General features: G+C 51.0%; 1 protein-coding gene across 4 annotated transcripts in view; it reads left to right on the forward strand.

Annotated features, from left to right (window-relative positions):
- LOC111525814 (ankyrin repeat and SOCS box protein 16) overlaps positions 1-17437 on the forward strand; it is a 49980-nt gene that overhangs the window by 15003 nt on the left and 17540 nt on the right. For 2 of the 4 annotated variants that reach the window (XM_023191447.2, XM_023191448.2), the window contains exons 8-10: positions 242-367; positions 3106-3214; positions 7845-8440. In XM_023191447.2, the coding sequence (XP_023047215.1) occupies positions 242-367; positions 3106-3214; positions 7845-7906 (297 nt within the window). In that variant the 3' untranslated portion in view covers positions 7907-8440. Of the gene's footprint in view, positions 1-241; positions 368-3105; positions 3215-7844; positions 8441-15856; positions 16298-17437 lie in introns of those variants that run through there. The other 2 variants (XM_023191446.2, XM_023191449.2) reach the window with 2 other exon arrangements.

The following is a 17437-nucleotide window of genomic DNA, read 5'->3' on the forward strand; positions in this document are numbered from 1 at the left end:
TGAACCATTACTAGGCCCTGGCTTGAGGAGCTGAGGGAAGGCCTGCAGCCCTTGAGCTGGCTCCCATTCTTCAAGGTGGATGGGGATGGAGGGTTGTGTTGAGGGGAGAGTGTGGCAAATGGTTCTCTGGCACCAAGGCTAGGCAGAGGACACCAAGTGAAAAGCAGGTGGGAGCCAGGTGGCCATCTGGCAGCTCCCAGTGCTCCATCAGGACACTGACCTTCCCTTTCCTTGACTCTAGATTGGAGTGTTTTCTCCTTCACTTCGAAATCACTACCTCAACGTGACACCCAACAACCTGGTCCATATTTACAGCCTGGATTCTGGGGATGGGAGCTTCCTCAAGCCATCTCAGCCCTTTCCCAAGGTAAGAGGAGCAGGATGGAACAGGGGACTGGTAGGGCCCTCCTTCTGCCTGGATCTTCTGATTTCTTCCTCTCTTCCACCCTGGGGAGCAGGTGCTCTGAGGTTAAAAGGTATCTTTGGGGATAGGACCATCTTCTCTTATCCCTCATCCAGCCGCCTGGCAGATGGCTCAGTAACAGTACCTAGAGGAGCAGCTGGCTTCTTGGTGATCCCTTAGCATCTGATGGCAGGCTTGAACATCTGAGAGGATAGGAGTCACTTGAGAACTAACCAAGTGGAGGGCCCCCCAGGAGGTGGCGGCAGTAAATGACTGAGGGTCAGATCTGCTACAAGTGGCAGTGTGGAGAACAGTGAGCTACAGGTGGCCTGTCAGGTGAGCCAGCACCTGCTCTGTGTCTTCCCTTTGACGTCTGCCTCTGCTAAGTTAGGGGAAAGCTGCACAGAGCACTGGTGGGGACATCCTCTTTAGGAACTGAGACAAGCATTTGGCATTTATGGGAGGTGAGCATGGGCTTCCAGGCAGATGCACTCCAGGGTAACAGTGCAGAGCCTGGGCTTGACATGCCCTGCCCCCACCACTTTCCTGGGATCTTGTGTACTGAAAACGTGTACTGTGACCTTGGGCAAGTCCTGTCGCCTCCCTTGCTGTGGCTTCATCTGTGGTACGTTTGACTTGATGACCTCTAGTCACCTTAGAGGTTTTCGTCTAAGCTACAACTTTCCACTTCCATTTTCCTCATCTTTCCCCTTAGCCCCTTCATTTTCTCTAAATCACCCCACTTCTAAACCCTTTCTTTTTCTTTTTTTTTTTTTTTGAGACAGAGTTTTGCTCTGTCACCCAGGCCAGAGTGCAGCGGCGTGACCTTGGCTCACTGCAACCTCTGCCTTCCAGATTCAAGCGATTCTCCCAACTTAGCCTCCCAAACAGCTGGGACTACAGGCACATGCCACCATGCCCAGCTAATTGTTTTTGTATTTTTAGTAGAGACAGTTTCGCCATATTGGCCAGACTGGTCCTGAACTCCTGACCTCAGTTGATCGGCCTGCCTCGGCCTCCCAAAGTGCTGGGATTATAGGCATAAGCCACTGTGTGTGGCCTGTTTTTCTTTTAAATTTCAAATTATCTATACTCATTGAGATAAATCAAAATAGGCTGGGCATGGTAGCTCACGCCTGTAATCCCAACACTTTGGGAGACCGAGGCGGGTGGATCACAAGGTCAAGAGATTGAGACCATCCTGGCTAACATGGTGAAACCCTGTCTCTACTAAAAATACAAAAAAATTAGCCGGGCATGGTGGTGTGCACCTGTAGTCCCAGCTACTTGGGAGGCTGAGGTAGGAGAATGGCCTGAACTCGGGAGGTGGAGCTTGCAGTGAGCTGAGATCGTGCCACTGCACTCCAGTCTGGGCGACAGAGCGAGACCCTGTCTCAAAAAAAAAAAAAAAAGAAGAAATAAATCAAAATAGCACAGAATAAGCAAAAAATGGATCCCAGCCTTCCCTACTCCTATTTCCTAGGGCTAAGCGTGGTTAACCATTTAATTACCAGTATTTATTTATTTAGTTTTTTGAGATGGAGTCTCACTCTGTCTCCCAGGCTGGAGTGCAGTGGTGTGTTCTCAGCTCACTGCAACTTCACCTCCTGGGTTCTAGTGATTCTCCTGCCTCAGCTTCCTGAGTAGCTGGGATTACAGGTGTACGCCACCACACCTGGCTAATTTTTGTGTTTTTAGTAGAGACTGATTTCACCATGTTGGTCAGGCTGGTCTCGAACTCCTGACCTTGTGATCCGCCTGCCTTGGCCTCCCAAAGTGTTGGGATTACAGGCGTGAGCCACCGCGCCAGGCCTAGTTTTTATATTTTTAGTAGAGATGGGGTTTCACCATATTGGCCAGGCTACTCTCAAATTCCCAACCTCAAGTGATCCTCCTGCCTTGGCCTCCCAAAGTGCTGGGATTACAGGTATCAGCCACCGTGCCTGGCCTTAATTATCAGTTTTACTTACCTGCCCATATATTAGCTATATATTCCTTTGGGGATTGTTAACAGCTAATTTTAAATCTCAGGTTAACTCCTCAATGTATTTCTGAATGGCCTCTTCACTGTCTGCTCTAGTTATATAGAATCCCTAAAACATTAGATACCAACAGAACTAGAAAAGAAAATCAGCCAAAAGAGGTTTGTTTTTTGTTTTGTTTTATTATCTGCTGCTTTAGGTGTTTGGTGTTTCAGCTCCCTTCCTTTAGCATGGGCCTGGGTGGCTGGCCCCTGCCATACTCTTCCATCATATACTCTTCCATCATGTTTCTTTCTTTCTTCTTTTTTTTTTTTTTTGGAGAGAGGGTCTCACTCTGTTACCCAAGTTGGAGTGCAGTGACGCGATAATCGGTTCACTGCAACCTCTGCCTCCTGGGTTCAAGCGATTCTCATTCCTCAGCCTCCCGAGTAGCTAGGATTACAGGCGTGCACCACTATGCCCGGCTCTGTTTTTGTATTTTTAGTAGAGATGTGGTTTCACCATGTTGGCCAGGCTGGTCTCGAACTCCTGACCTCAAATGATTCACCAGTCTCGGCCTCCCAAAGTGCTGGGATTACAGGTGTGAGCCACCATACCTGGCCCCATCATGTTTCTTTCCTGAGCCCCCCACTCTTCCTTTGAGGTTGTCTGGGTAGAGATGGTGCCACCTGAAGGGATTTCAGGGACACAGGCATTGGTAACCAGATCCTCTGTCCCCAGGATTCAGGGAGCTTCCAGCATGATGTGGCTGCAAAGCCCGAGGAAGTCTTCAGAACAGCACAGAAACTAGAGGCAGAGGCGTCCCCTGAGGAAGAACTCCCAGAAGCAGGTAAGGCAGTCAGCCCATCTGGGAGCAAGAGAGGTTCAATTTCCTGTTGAATAGCTGAACCAGAATCTTCCTGGCTACATCTTGTTCCTCTTTCCATGAATCTTTGGATCTTATATAATCTTACAGAAATCAGATACAGTGTCTTGTTTGACAAGGCTGCAGGCCACAAACTCATTAACAGTGTGATGGGGCCGCATAAAACAAAGCGTCACCCGCAGGTTTCCCCCATTTTCAGGTTATGTGCCATCAGCCACAAGGAGGAAACATCACCATCCCCTGTCCAGATGGACAGGTGCTATCTTTGTGCCATACTCTGAGTCCTCCGTGGGCTGACGACCGGACCACAGAGGCAAATTTCGCATCCTGACTAACCTTAGAGGAGTGCTGAGGAGTCAGACGTCCATGTGGTTTTTGGGAGAACCAGGCTACAAACCAGAGAGGCCTAAATGCAGACCCCTTGTGATTGGGCCAGCTGCTTCCTCAGGAGGCAGCATCACCCAGGTGAAACTAACACCATTCACAATCTAGTTTTAGCTTTTTAAATTTTAATTTTAATTTTTGAGACAGGTCTCATTCTGTTGCCCAGGCTGGAGTGCAGTGTTATGAACATGGCTCACTGTAGCATCGGCCTCCCAGGCTCAAGCAGCCCTCCCATCTTAGCCTCCCGAGTAGCTGGGACTACAGGCATGTGCCACTATGCCCAGCAATTTTTAAATTTTTTGTAGAGACAGTTTTGCCATGTTGCCAAGGCTGGTCTCGAACTCCTGGGGCTCAAGTGATCTTTCTGTCTCTGCCTGCCAAGGTACTGGGATTAGAGGCATGACCTACTATGCCCAGCCTGGTCTTTAGCTTTTTGATTCCAAAAATTCAATCCTGTCTGGCCCCAAAGTTTACAGGATTATTTGTGGGTGGAAACCTACCCAGGTGCCAAGGCAAGAGACTGAAGGCACAAACTGTTCCAGTATAATAAACAAAATAGAATAAGAAAAGTTATACTAGAAATAGGATATAGAGGTGATTATATATGGATATTACCAATCATTAGTTTTTAGTACTAATCTCTGCATTATCATTGTAACCAAGAAAAGGACCAGCCAATACAGAGTCAGGAGCTAAAGAGACATTGTGAGAAGTGACCAGAAGACAAGAGTTGGGTGCCAGATGTAGGGTCCAGCCCTACTGGGCTTTGTGGGCTTTTTCTTCGTGTGTGGAGACGAGAGACTGTAGAAAAATAAGACACAAGACTAAGAGAAAGTAGGAAAGACAGCCGGGCCTAGGGGGCCACTACCACCAATGCGTGGAGTCTGGTAGTGGCCCCAAATGCCTGGACGCACTGCTATTTATTGTATACAAGGCAAGGGGGCAGGGTAAGGAGTGTGAGTCCTCTCAAAAGATTGATAAGGTCAAGCAAGTCATGTGTCCATGTGATAGGGGGCCTTTCGCTGAAGCAGAGAAGGAAGACAGAATACGTCAGCGTTTTTTCTATGCACTTATCAGAGATCAAAGACTGTATTTTATTTTATTTTTTTGAGATGGAGTCTGGCTCTGTTGCCCAGGCTGGAGTGTAGTGGCACCATCTTGGCTCACTGCAAGCTCCGCCTCCTGGGTTCACGCCGTTCTCCTGCCTCAGCTTCCCAAGTAGCTGGGACTACAGGCACCCGCCCCCACGCTTGGCTAATTTTTGTGTTTTTAGTAGAGACGGGGTTTCACCTTGTTAGCCAAGGTGGTCTCAATCTCCTGACCTCATGATCTGTCTGCCTTGGCCTCCCAAAGTGCTGGGATTACAGGCGTGAGCCACCGCGCCTGGCCTAAAGACTTTAATACTTTCACTGATTCGCTACTGCTGTCTTCCAAGAACTTAAAAGAAGAACCAGGTTTACAGGCAGAACATAAAGTGGACAAGGAGTGTGCCCCCTGAAGCACAGCACCACAAGGAGAAGTTTAAGCCTCTGGATGACTGCAGGCAGGCCTGGCTAATGTCAGGCCTCCCACAAAAGCTGGTGGAGCAGAGTGTTCTCTAACTCCCCCAAGGAAAGGGAGATTCCCTTTCCCAGTCTGCTAAGTAACAGGTGCCTTCCCAGGCATTGGTGCTACCACAAAACCGAGGTCTGCTAAGTAATGGGTGCCTTCCCAGGCACTAGTGCTACCGCGAGACCAAGGTCTATTAAGTAACGGGTGCCTTCCCAGGCACTGGAGCTACCGCAAGACCGAGGTCTACTAAGTAACGGGTGCCTTTCCAGGCACTGGAGCTACCGCAGGACCGAGGTCTACTAAGTAACGGGTGCCTTCCCAGGCACTGGTGCTACTGCAAGACTGAGGTGTCCTCAAGCGGCCCTTATCAGGGTGTGACAAAGGACTTTCACTCTTGTCTTCTGCTCACTTATCACAATGTCCCTTCAGCTCCTGACTCTGTACTGGCTGGTTTTTTTCTTGGTTACAGTGATAATGCAGAGATTAGTACTAAAAACTAATGATTGGTAATATCCATATACAGTCATCTCTATGTCCTATTTCTAGTAAAACTTTTCTTATTCTAACTATTTTCTTTATTATACTGGAACAGTTTGTGCCCTTCAGTGTCTTGCCCCGGCCCCTGGGTAGGTTTCCACCCACAATTATGGATAGGTGTTCTCACACTACCTAATTCACAGTATACCAATGGATGAACCACAAAGGCCATTATATCTTGTGAAAAAGCATATGTCCCTTATCCTAGAATCTTGCATTGCCTGGGAGCCTGCACTCTTTCTTTGTGAGACAAGCCAAGGCATCACCAGAAGGTTGCTGGTAGTTACAGAGAATTAACTATAGAATATTAGGGCTGGTGGGCTGGGCGCAGTGGCTCACGCCTGTAATCCCAGCACTTTGGGAGGCCAAAGCAAGTGGATCATGAGGTCAGGAGATTGAGACCATCCTGGCTAACACAGTGAAACCCCGTCTCTACTAAAAATATAAAAAATTAGCCGGGCGTGGTGTTGGGCACCTGTAGTCCCAGCTACTCGGGAGGCTGAGGCCGGAGACTGGTGTGAACGTGGGAGGCGGAGCTTGCAGTGAGCCGAGATCACGCCACTGCACTCCAGCCTGGGCAACAGAGTGCCACCCCGTCTAAAAAAAAAAAAAAACAAAATATATATATATATATGTGTGTGTGTATATATACATATATATAGGCTGGTGTCACATCTTCAGTGTAGGGACAGACCTTTGAGCAGGAAGCTACTAATGGTGGCCTGACAGTGCTGAAGACAAATACTGATTCTTTTTTTTTTTTTTTTTTGAGACAGAGTCTTGCCCTGTCGCCCTGGCTAGAGTGCAGTGGTGCGATCTCAGATCACTGCAACCTCTGCCTCCCCGGTTCAAGCAATTCTTCTGCTTCAGCCTCCGAGTAGCTGGGATTACAGGCACGTGCCACCACACCTGGCTAATTTTTGTGTTTTCAGTAGGGATGGGGTTTCACCGTGTTGGCCAGGCTGGTCTCGATCTCCTGACCTTGTGATCCGCCTGCCTCAGCCTCCCAAAGTGCTGCGATTATAGGCATGAGCCACCACACACGGCCCAAATACTGATTCTTGATTCTTACCCTGATTCCTAGTTTCCTAGCCCAAGCCGATTGCCATTCCCCTTCATTTCATACCGTGTTTCTCTAGACATTCACGGTGTAGTTAATGCAGGGGAACTTTTTTTGTTATAAGCAAATTCCAGTCCTACCTCCCTGGGTACAGTGCCAGTTGCCATAATGAAATTGTGAATGCTCCCCAAACTAACTTTTGTCCTTCCTTCCAGCAGTGATATTTACCGAATGCTCTTGCCAGATGAAGAGCTAGGCTCTTGGGTGTAGCTTACAGACAGTCTAAGTTACTCCCAGGGTTTTCTGATCCCATCCAGTAGGCAGGAGTTTTCTAGTTGGCAGCAGTGGCTCTGGTGTCAGATGGAGCCTGAATATGCTCACCTTGGGCAAGTTGTTTTACCTCTTAAAAGCTTGTTTCAGGTAAAGTGGGGTTGATAACAAGAGCTACCTGGAGATGCCCTACCTATGAATGGTTATTGAGGCACACAGCAAGCACTCAGTCAATATTAGCTGCTGCTAGTAAACAGTATTGCTAGGGATTATTGAGGTCAGCTGTGTCCAAGTTCTCGGACATAAGTACCACATCTGAGAACTGTAGTCTAACACAGGCACTTTGAGGAAGGGGGTGATATTTTCCACTGTCAGATGAGAAGCCAATTAAGGAACTGTGTAACTCTGAACACATCTAATGGCTTTTCCCAGCACTCTTTCTCCCTCAGCCAATGAGGGTTGCACTAGGTGACCTCTGGAGCCTTCCTGTTTGGCACTATGACTGGATGGAAGGAGAGGAATCAGTGAGGCCCAGAGGAATTCTCTTCCTCATCAGAATGGCCCAGGGATTATGCCCCTGCCTTTTGTCATGTATGGGTACAGGGGGAGCAGAGGGAAGATTGAAGTCAGGCCAGGCTCAGGCCCATTGGCATGGGTACCACTGCCTGGAGGAGCTGCCTGTCCAGCTATACAACCAGGCCCAGGCCCTCCTGAAGGGCAGAAACTTTGGACCTGAGTCATACGGAACCCTGATGTTGTCACTAAGGCTACCCATCATTCCCCTCTCTGTAGATGACCTGGATGGACTCCTGAGTGAGCTTCCTGAGGAATTCTTCTGTGGGACCAGTAGTTGAGCCTGCCCCAACACAGGACAGGCACCGTGAGCAGCTCTGGGTGTGTCTGGTCACGTCCAAGGGGGAGAAGAAGGCCAGCATGATTGGAGAGTGGACACAGCGGGGGGCTTCTGTGGTTGCTCCCACCCTGGGTGTTTTTCCTGAGAGCCCCCTCATCTCTGCGCTGCCACTTTGGGCCTTCCTTTGCTATTGGCCCCAGAATCTGGCCCGAGACTGGCTCTCCAGCCAACAGGAAAGGCATGTCACCCTCACCTTGGGTGTCCCTCTCCTGCCTCAGCTGAACTTTAGAGGATATTGGGCCTGGTTTTCTTGTCCCTTCATACCCTAGTCCCTGGACAGCTGAGGAACTGAAAGAAGCTACACCACAGCAATGGCGGCCTGCCCCTCTGCACAGGGGAGGAGCATGCTCAGGCTTCCTCTGCTTTGTCTCTTCAGATCTGTGGTTGCTCTGCTCATCTGTGCCCAAGGTTCTCAGGTGCAGGACAGAGGTGTGGCCTATTGTACCTTGTTCTGAAATAAAGCAGCTCCTGCTTCTTCTGCCTCCCTTTCCTTTCCACCCCCTGCTGCTTCCTGCCTGCCCTGCCAGTGCTGTGTGGCCACAGAAGGGCTCAGGCAACTGTTTATCTCTCTTTTTTTCTTTTTTATATACTTTTAGACTTCTAAATTTATAGAATTATTGCAAAGAGAGTACAGAGAGTTCTCACATACCCCACACCCAGTTTCCCAGTTATTATTATTTTATTTATTTATTTTTGAGATGGAGTCCCACTCTGTTGCCCAGGCTGGAGTGCAGTGGCGCCATCTCCGCTCACTGTAACCTCCACCTCCCAGGTTCAAGAGATTTTCCTGCCAGCTGGGCGTGGTGGCTCACACCTGTAATCCCAGCACTTTGGGTGGCTGAGGCGGGCAGATCATGAGGTCAGGAGTTCGAGACTAGCCTGGCCAACATGGTGAAACCCCATCTCTACTAAAAATACAAAAATTAGCCGGGCATGATGGCACGCACCTGTAATCCCAGGTACTAAGAGGCTGAGGCAGGATAATTGCTTGAACCCGGGAGGGGGAGGTTGCAGTGAGCCGAGATCATGCCACTGCACTCCAGCCTGGGCCCTGGGTGACAGGGCAAGACTCCGTCTCAAAAAAAAAAAAACTTTTCCTGCCTCAGTGTCCAAAAGCTAGGATTACAGGCAACATGCCACCACACTGGCTAATTTTTTTTTTTTTTTTTTTTTTTTTTGAGATGGAGTTTCACTCGTCACCCAGGCTGGAGTGCAATGGTGTGATCTCAGCTCACTGTGACCTCTGCTTCCTGGGTTCAAGCGATTCTCCTGCCTCAGCCTCCCAAGTAGCTGGAATTACAGGCGCCTGCCACCACGCCCAGCTAATTTTTGTATATTTAGTAGAGACAGGGTTTCACCATGTTGGCAAGGCTGGGCTTTAACTCCTGACCTCAGGTGATCTGCCCGCCTTGGCCTCCCAAAGTGCTGGGATTACAGACGTGAGCTATTGCGCCCAGTCTAATCTTTGTATTTTTAGTAGAGATGAGGTTTTACCACGTTGGCCAGGCTGGTCTGACACTCCTGACTTCAGGTGATTCACCCACCTCAGCCTCCCAAAGTGCTGGGATTATAAGCGTGAGCCACTGTGCCCGGCAATTTTTTCGAGACAGGGTTTCTCTCTGTCACCCAGGCTGGAGTGCAGTGGCACAGTCATAGCTCACTGCAGCCTTGACCTTAATGGGCTCAAGCAGTCCTCCTGCCTCAACTTTCCAAGTAGCTGGGACTACAGGCAGCACCACTATGGCTGGCAAATTTTTAAATTTTTCGTAGAGACAAGGTCTCACTATTGCCCAAGCTGGTCTCAAACTCCTGTGATCCTCCTGCCTTGGCCTCCCAAAGGGCTGGGATTACAGGTGTGGTCTCCCCTATTATTGACACCTTATGTTAGTATGGTACATTTCTCACAGTTGATGAACCATTAATGATTAGATGATTAGACTGGGGTTCTGGGTTTTACAGAGGAAGACCAGAGGTCAGGTGCCATTCTTGCCACATCTTTTCAAGGGTTCATGCTGACTTTTGATCACCTGACTGAGGTAAGCTTTGCCAGGTTTCTCCACTGTAAAGTTACTCCTTTTTCTTCTTTCTGTACTGGACCCTTTGGAAGGAAGTGTCTGTGTGGAGCCCACATTTAAGAATTGGGGAAATGGCCGGGTGCGGTGGCTCGAGCCTGTAATCCCAGCACTTTGGGAGGCTGAGACGGGTGGATCACGAGGTCAGGAGATCGAGACCATCCTGGTCTACATGGTGAAACCCCGTCTCTACTAAAAATACAAAAAAAAACTAGCCGGGCGAGATGGCGGGCGCCTGTAGTCCCAGCTACTGGGGAGGCTGAGGCAGGAGAATGGCGTGAACCCGGGAGGCGGAGCTTGCAGTGAGCTGAGATCGCGCCACTGCACTCCAGCCTGGGCGACAGAGGGAGACTCCGTCTCAAAAAAAAAAAAAAAAGAATTGGGGAATTATGTTCTACCTCCTTAAGGGCAGTTTATCTACACAGTTTATTTGGAATTCTTCTGCGTGGGAGATTTGCCTGTTCTCCCTCATTTATTGATTCATCCATTTATATCATCATGGACTCACAGGTATTTTACACTTTGGGATATGATCTCAAACTACTTAATTTTGTTGCCAAGCAACTCTTCGTTGCTGTGGCTTCTTTTTTTTTTTTTTTCTGAGATGGAGTCTCGCTCTGCCGCCCAGGTTGGAGTGCAGTGGCGCAGAGTCAGCTCACTGCAAGCTCCGCCTCCTGGGTTCATGCCATTCTCCTGCCTCAGCCTCCCGAGTAGCTGGGACTACAGGCGCACACCACCAAGCCCGGCTAATTTTTTTGTATTTTTAGTAGAGATGGGGTTTCACTGTGTTAGCCAGGATGGTCTCGATCTCCTGACCTCGTGATCTGCCCGCCTTGGCCTCCCCAAGTGCTGGGATTACAGGCGTGAGCCACCGCGCCCGGCCGTTGCTGTGGCTTCTCTGTACCACTTTTCAGACTAGAGGTGGACAAGGGGCATGGGTGGGGTGTAAAAGGTCTAATTATACCAAGTTGCCAACCTTGTTTTCCTTTCTGGAAGGAGAGTTGGGAAAACTCTCCCAACTCATGGGCAAGAGGAGGCAGGTTAAAGAGCCCAGTTTGGGCCAGGCGTGGAGACTCACGCCTATAATCCCAGCACTTTGGGAGGCCAAGGTGGGAGGATCACTTGAGCCCAGGAGTTCAAGCCCAGCCTGGGCAAGGTGGTGAGATGCTGTCTCTTGAACATCCTGGGCAAGGTGGTGAGATGCTGTCTCTTGAATAAGTAAATAAATAATAAATAGCAGGCTGGGCGTGGTGGCTCATGCCTGTAATCCCAGCAGTTTGGGAGGCTGAGATGGGAGGATCACAAGGTCAGGAGATAGAGACCATCCTGGTTAACATGGTGAAAATACAAAAATACTAAAAATACAAAAAAATTAGCCAGGCATGGTGGTGGGCACCTGTAGTCCCAGCTACTCCCCAGGCTGAGGCGGGAGAATGGCGTGAACCCAGGAGGCGGAGGTTGCAGTGAGCCGAGACCGTGCCACTGCACTCCAGTCAGGGCGACAGAGTGAGACTGTCTCAAAAAAAAAAAAAAAAAAAATAGCCCTGTGTGACTGCCAGCTCCTCCTGTCTTAGGCTCAGCCTGCACTAAGCAGCTAGGAGACAGAGGCCTTCCATGGGCATGGGCTTGGCCCTCCTCTGCGGGGAAAGTGTTAATCTCCTTTTCCCAAAGAGACTGATCCCATGGATTCCAGTTATTTGTTGTTGTTTTTAGAGACATGGTCTCAGTCTTTCACTAAACTGGAGTGCAGTGTAGTGGTGTGATCACTGCAGTCTCGGTCTCCTAGGTTCAAGCAATCCTCCTATCTCAGCCTCCCAAGTAATGGACTACTGGTGGGTGCCACCACGCCCAGCTAATTAACAAAATTTTTCTGTAGAGATGGGTCTTGCTGTGTTGTCCAGACTGGTCTTGAACTCCCGGGCCCAAGTGATCCTTCCCACCTCAGCCTCCCAAAGTGCTAGGATTACAGGTGTGAGCCACAGCGCCCCACTGGATCCCAGTCTTAAGGCTGAAGTGAGTAAGTGCTTTGAGAACTCCATGTTCACGTACCTGCTGATTACAGCAGGGCCCTGTTCTAGAAGGCTTCTGTGCCACAAGGTCAGGGCAAGAGGGGGCTAATTCCCCTGCACCCTGGTCCCTTCACATTCCCATTGAGTCTTTCTACCTGAACCTACCATGCACTTCTTTCTCTCTCACCTTCCACTCCCTGCTAACTCCCCATCTACAATGGGATCTTCCTGCACCTAAACCCCCACAGCTGGGAGTGGCGGCATGCACCTGTAGTCCCAGCCACTTGGGAGGCTGAGGTGCGAGAATCGCTGGAGCCTAGAAGGTTGAGACCAGCCTGGACAACATAGGGAGATCTCATCTCTAAAAAAATAAAAGCCCCTCTGTGCCTTGGGCCTGTTCCCCGTTCTCGACACCCATGAGCCCCTGTCTCCCTGCTCAGTCCTGATCAATCCCACGCTCACCTCCTGGCTTCTCGTGTGCTTCACCACCCCACAGGCTCTGAGCTCCCAGAAGGCAGGCTGGGCATCTGATCACCTGGCCCTTTTCCCTCCAGGTTGAAGTCAAGGCCTCCTTTCTCTGCCTTCAGGAAGCTAACGCTACAGACAAGGGGACTGAATACAGTGGTATCTCGGGACTGAGCTGTTAGGGTACCTAGCTCCTTCAGGCCTGTGTGGCAAGAAGGCAGGGGAGAGGCTAGGCTATGACTGTTGTGTGCCTCAGGGAGGAAGCGGACGCCCACCTGCCTTCGTCCCTCTTGGTCCCACCCAGCCTTGCCAGATTCTCAACCCTGGGAACCCAGCTGTGGGTGCCCAGCCAGGTCGTTGGTGGGGCAATTAACACACCGAATGGGTGCCAACAGGGTTAATCACGGCTGCATTTATAGAGGTGCCGTTCTCTGAGAACCTCCAAGCTTTGCTTTGTATGATCTCATTCCTCTTCTGGAATCCCCCACCCTGGAATGCCACCAAGAGGCTGGGGCCAGGCAGAGAATGGGTGAACAGGGAGGTAAGGGCAGTGCCAGAAAAAGCCCAGGCTGCTGCCACCCACTTGGGCAGGCAAGTGGATGGACAAGTGTTTGCTCTGGCAGAGAATAGGGACCTTCATTCAATGCGCTACACATAAGAGGCCCGCGTGCCATAAGCCAAGTGCTTGGACTGTGCCAGGGCCACATCTAGCATGGCAGACCCACATCAACAGCACGGATAGGTGTTTTACAGCGTGCCCCTGATTCCTTCAGGAGTGCAAACTGGGCAGCGGCTGGAACTATAGGAGTCGGGCAACGAGTTGCCGAAGAGACCTCAGAGCAGGTGACCTTAGGGGTAGATCCTCGGGAAGGGGTTGAGGGAATTCTGAGCTAACGGAATGGCCTGACAGGGAACAGTTGTGGGGAGCCGTGTGTGATGAGGATGCCTATCCTACGTGAGTGGCATGGGGTCAAACCAAGGAATTGGGGGCTTAGTTGAAAAGGGCAGGCCGGGTGCAGTGGCTCACATCTGTAATCCCAGCAATTCAGGAGGCCAACTTCGGAGGACTGCTTGAGGCCAGGATTTGGAGCCCTATTTAAAAAAATGAAAGAATAGGTATTGGAAGTCAGCAGAAGTTTTAAAGCAAGGGAATTAACCAATTTAGGTCATTCCGACGGCGGGGCAGAAGGGATATGGCCAGAGGAAGAAACACCGGGTGAGAGGCTGAGTTGATTCAGGTTTAAGGCTTTGCATTGAGGGGCTGAACTTGAGGCAGCGCCTGAAAACGTGAGGCTGGGAGCTAGAACTTGCTTGTGAGAAGGGCCTAGGGAGAGGAAGAAATAAAAGACCACTGGGCAAGGCGCTGCTGCAGGGCCAGGAGGCAGGACAGGCATCAGGAGGAGCCCTAGACGCAGAGGGGACAGACCAGCCCTGCCTGCAGGCCGCTGTGCACTGAGTGAGCTCAGGATTCGCAGAACTTTTGAGGCAGTGCCCTCCCCTTCCCCAGCTTGGCAGGCACACCAGCTTGTGTGGTTTCATGGCTTCATTCCTCCCCCTAGAGGCTCCTGGAAGCACAGCTGCTTTTTCTTAAGAGAGAACAGGTCTGTGGCTTGAACATCTCAGGTCCATTCCCAGAGTTTCCAGCTCAACCCCTTGGCTCTCCTTAGGCCAGCCATGTAGCCCCCTTAGCAGCTGGGTTAAAAAAATAAATCAAGAACGATTGAGGGGGCTGGGAACTGTGGCTCACGCCTGTAATACCAACACTTTGGGAGGCCGAGGTCAGATCGCCTGAGGTCAGGAGTTTCAGACCAGCCTGGCCAACATGGCAAAACCTACTACTAAAAATACAAAAATTGGCCGGGCTTGGTGGCTCAAGTCTGTAATCCTAGCACTTTGGGAGGCCGAGATGGGCGGATCACGAGGTCAGGAGATCGAGACCATCCTGGCTAACATGGTGAAACCCCGTCTCTACTAAAAAAATACCAAAAACTAGCCGGGCGAGGTGGCGGGCGCCTGTGGTCCCAGCTACTCCAGAGGCTGAGGCAGGAGAATGGCATAAGCCCGGGAGGCGGAGCTTGCAGTGAGCTGAGATCAGGCTACTGCACTCCAGCCCGGGCGACAGAGCAAGCTCCGTCTAAAAAAAAAAAAACAAAAAAAACAAAAATCAGCTGGGCGTGGTGGCGTGTGCCTATAATCCCAGCTACTCAGAAGGCTAAGGCAGGAGAATTGCTTGAACCCCAGGTAACGGAGGTTGCAGTGAGCTGAGATCACGCCACTGCACTCCAGGCTGGGCGACAGAGAGAGAGAGAAAAAAAAAGGATGACTGAGGGCAGTTTCTAGAGACCAGTCTGTCCTGCTTAGAGAATGGGGGAGGCTGCCCAGTGGCTGCAGCAGCTGAAGCCAAAAAGTGCACCATCTTTTTTTCTTTCTTTTTTTTAAAAGAGATGGAGAGGTGGGGGTGGTGGCTCATGCCTATAATCCCAGTACTTTGGGAGGCTGAGGCGGGCACATCACGAGGTTAGAAGTTCGAAACCAGCCTGGCCAACATGGTGAAACCCTGTCTCTACTAAAAATACAAAAAATAGCTGGGCATGGTGGTGGGTGCCTGTAATCCCAGTTACTCAGGAGGCTGAGGCAAGAGAATCGTTTGAACCCAGGAGGCAGAGGCTGCAGTGAGCCAAGATTGCACCACTGCACTCTAGCCTGGGCAACAGAGTGAGACTGTCTCAAAAAAAAAAAAAAAAAGATGTAGGTCTCAGGATGTTGCCCAGGATAGTCTCAAACTCCTAGGCTCAAGCTATCCTCCCGTCTCGGCCTCCCAAAGTGCTAGGCTTATAGGCATGAGCCACCATTCTTGGCCCAAAGCACAACATCTATGTGGGGTTCTGGCTCTGCCTCTCACAAACTGTGACCCTGAGCCAGTAGATTACTTTGCAGATGCTGGGAAGAGCTGCTCACCTACTCAGTAACTCTGCCTTGACCTCCCCTTACCTCCTGTACTGAGATCAGTCCTATCTCCTCCACGTGGGCCAGTGGTGGCTTCTGCCCCCCAGCCAACATCAGAGAGGCTGGAGGCACCTTGTCTTCCTCCCAGCCCTGCCCATCTCCATGACTGACCTTTTCGCGCACCCTGGACCTTGCCAACCCAAGATGCTCACTCTAGAGATGAAGGTGGATGCAGATGCTGGGGTTCAGGGGTGGCCTCAGCTGAGGGCCTGCTGACCAACCAAAGGGTATCAGTAGGGGCAGGGGCTGGCCCTCACCCTGGGCTGGGGGTTGGGCCAGCAGCTTCTCAGCACCAGGATCATGACTCTGAGCAAACTGTGTTTACCAGAGCAGAGAAGGACCTATTTATAGCCTCAGCTGCTGCTTTCTCTGGCTCACGGTGGAGGGGGCAGGGTGGCTTCTCAGAGCAAGGGAGGTAGTCGGGTCGAGGGAACCTGGCTCTGCCCAGGTGCCACTGCTCCAAACCCTGGGCTCCATCCATGGCAAGGGAGACCTTCCCTTTCACCTCTTCCACGCTGCGCTCTCTCCGCCTGCAGCGGGAGTGGCTGGAATGGGAGGACCGGCGGCGGGCAGCTGCCCAGCAATGCCGGAGCCGCAGGTGCCCGTCAAGTCCCCGGGCCCGACTCACTAGGCCTCACCGTTCCTGCCGAGACCCAGCTGTCCACCATGCCCTGTTCTCCGGGGACCTGCAGCAGGTCCAAGCCCTGTTCCAAGATGAAGAGGCCGCCAACATGATTGTGGAGACTGTGAGCAACCAGCTGGCCTGGTCAGCTGAACAGGGTAGGGAGCACCAGAAGAGGGCAGAAGAGGAGGGAGAAAGAAGGGGAGTGGGTGGGGAGGGGGGAGAGTCTAGGCCCCCCCTTCTCTGCAGACCACAGACTACAGCAGCCCTTTCCACCACCCATCCTAGCTCCCTCCTAAACAGAGATGAGGCAGAGTTAGCAGTCTGTGTGTCTTTTAAGAATTAAAAGTTGGTGCGGGCGCAGTGGCTCACGCCTGTAATCCCAGCACTTTGGGAGAACAAGGTGGGTGAATCACGAGGTCAGGAGTTCGAGACCAGCCTGGACAACATGGAGAAACCTTTTTTTTTTTTTGAGACGGAGTCTCGCTCTGTAGCCCAGGCTGGAGTGCGGTGGCCGGATCTCAGCTCACTGCAAACTCCGCCTCCCGGGTTCACGCCATTCTCCTGCCTCAGCCTCCCGAGTAGCTGGGACTACAGGCGCCCGCCACCTCGCCCGGCTAGTTTTTTGTATTTTTTAGTGGAGACGGGGTTTCACCGTGTTAGCCAGGATGGTCTCGATCTCCTGACCTCGTGATCCGCCCGTCTCGGCCTCCCAAAGTGCTAGGATTACAGGCTTGAGCCACTGCGCCCAGCAGAAACCTTGTCTCTACTAAAAATATAAAACATTAGCATGGTGGCGCACACCTGTAATCCCAGCTACTTAGGAGGCTGAGGCAGGAGAATCGCTTGAACTCGGGAGGCGGAGGTTGCAGTGATCCAAGATTGTCCCGCTGCACTCCAGTCCAAGCCACAGCATGAGATTCTGTCTCAAAAAAAAAAAAAAAAAAAAAAGGTAAAAGTTATATTCTTGGCCTGGGCACGGTGGCTCATGGCTGTAATCCCAGCACTTTGAGAGGCCAAGGCGGGACTACTGCTTTAGACCAGCTTGAGCAACACAGAAGACCCCATCTCCACAGGGGAAGAAAAATACATATGTATATATATGTGCATAAATTCTACTGTAGAGGCATCTGCCATGAATTTTATAACTAGCCCCCAAATCGATTGGGTAGATTTTTTTTTTTTTTTTTTTTTGAGGCGGAGTCTCGCTCTGTGGCCCGGGCTGGAGTGCAGTGGCCGGATCTCAGCTCACTGCAAGCTCCGCCTCCCGGGTTTACGCCATTCTCCTGCCTCAGCCT

Source organism: Piliocolobus tephrosceles, chromosome 16 (assembly GCF_002776525.5).
Source record: "Piliocolobus tephrosceles isolate RC106 chromosome 16, ASM277652v3, whole genome shotgun sequence".
Taxonomy (NCBI): Eukaryota; Metazoa; Chordata; class Mammalia; order Primates; family Cercopithecidae; genus Piliocolobus; species Piliocolobus tephrosceles.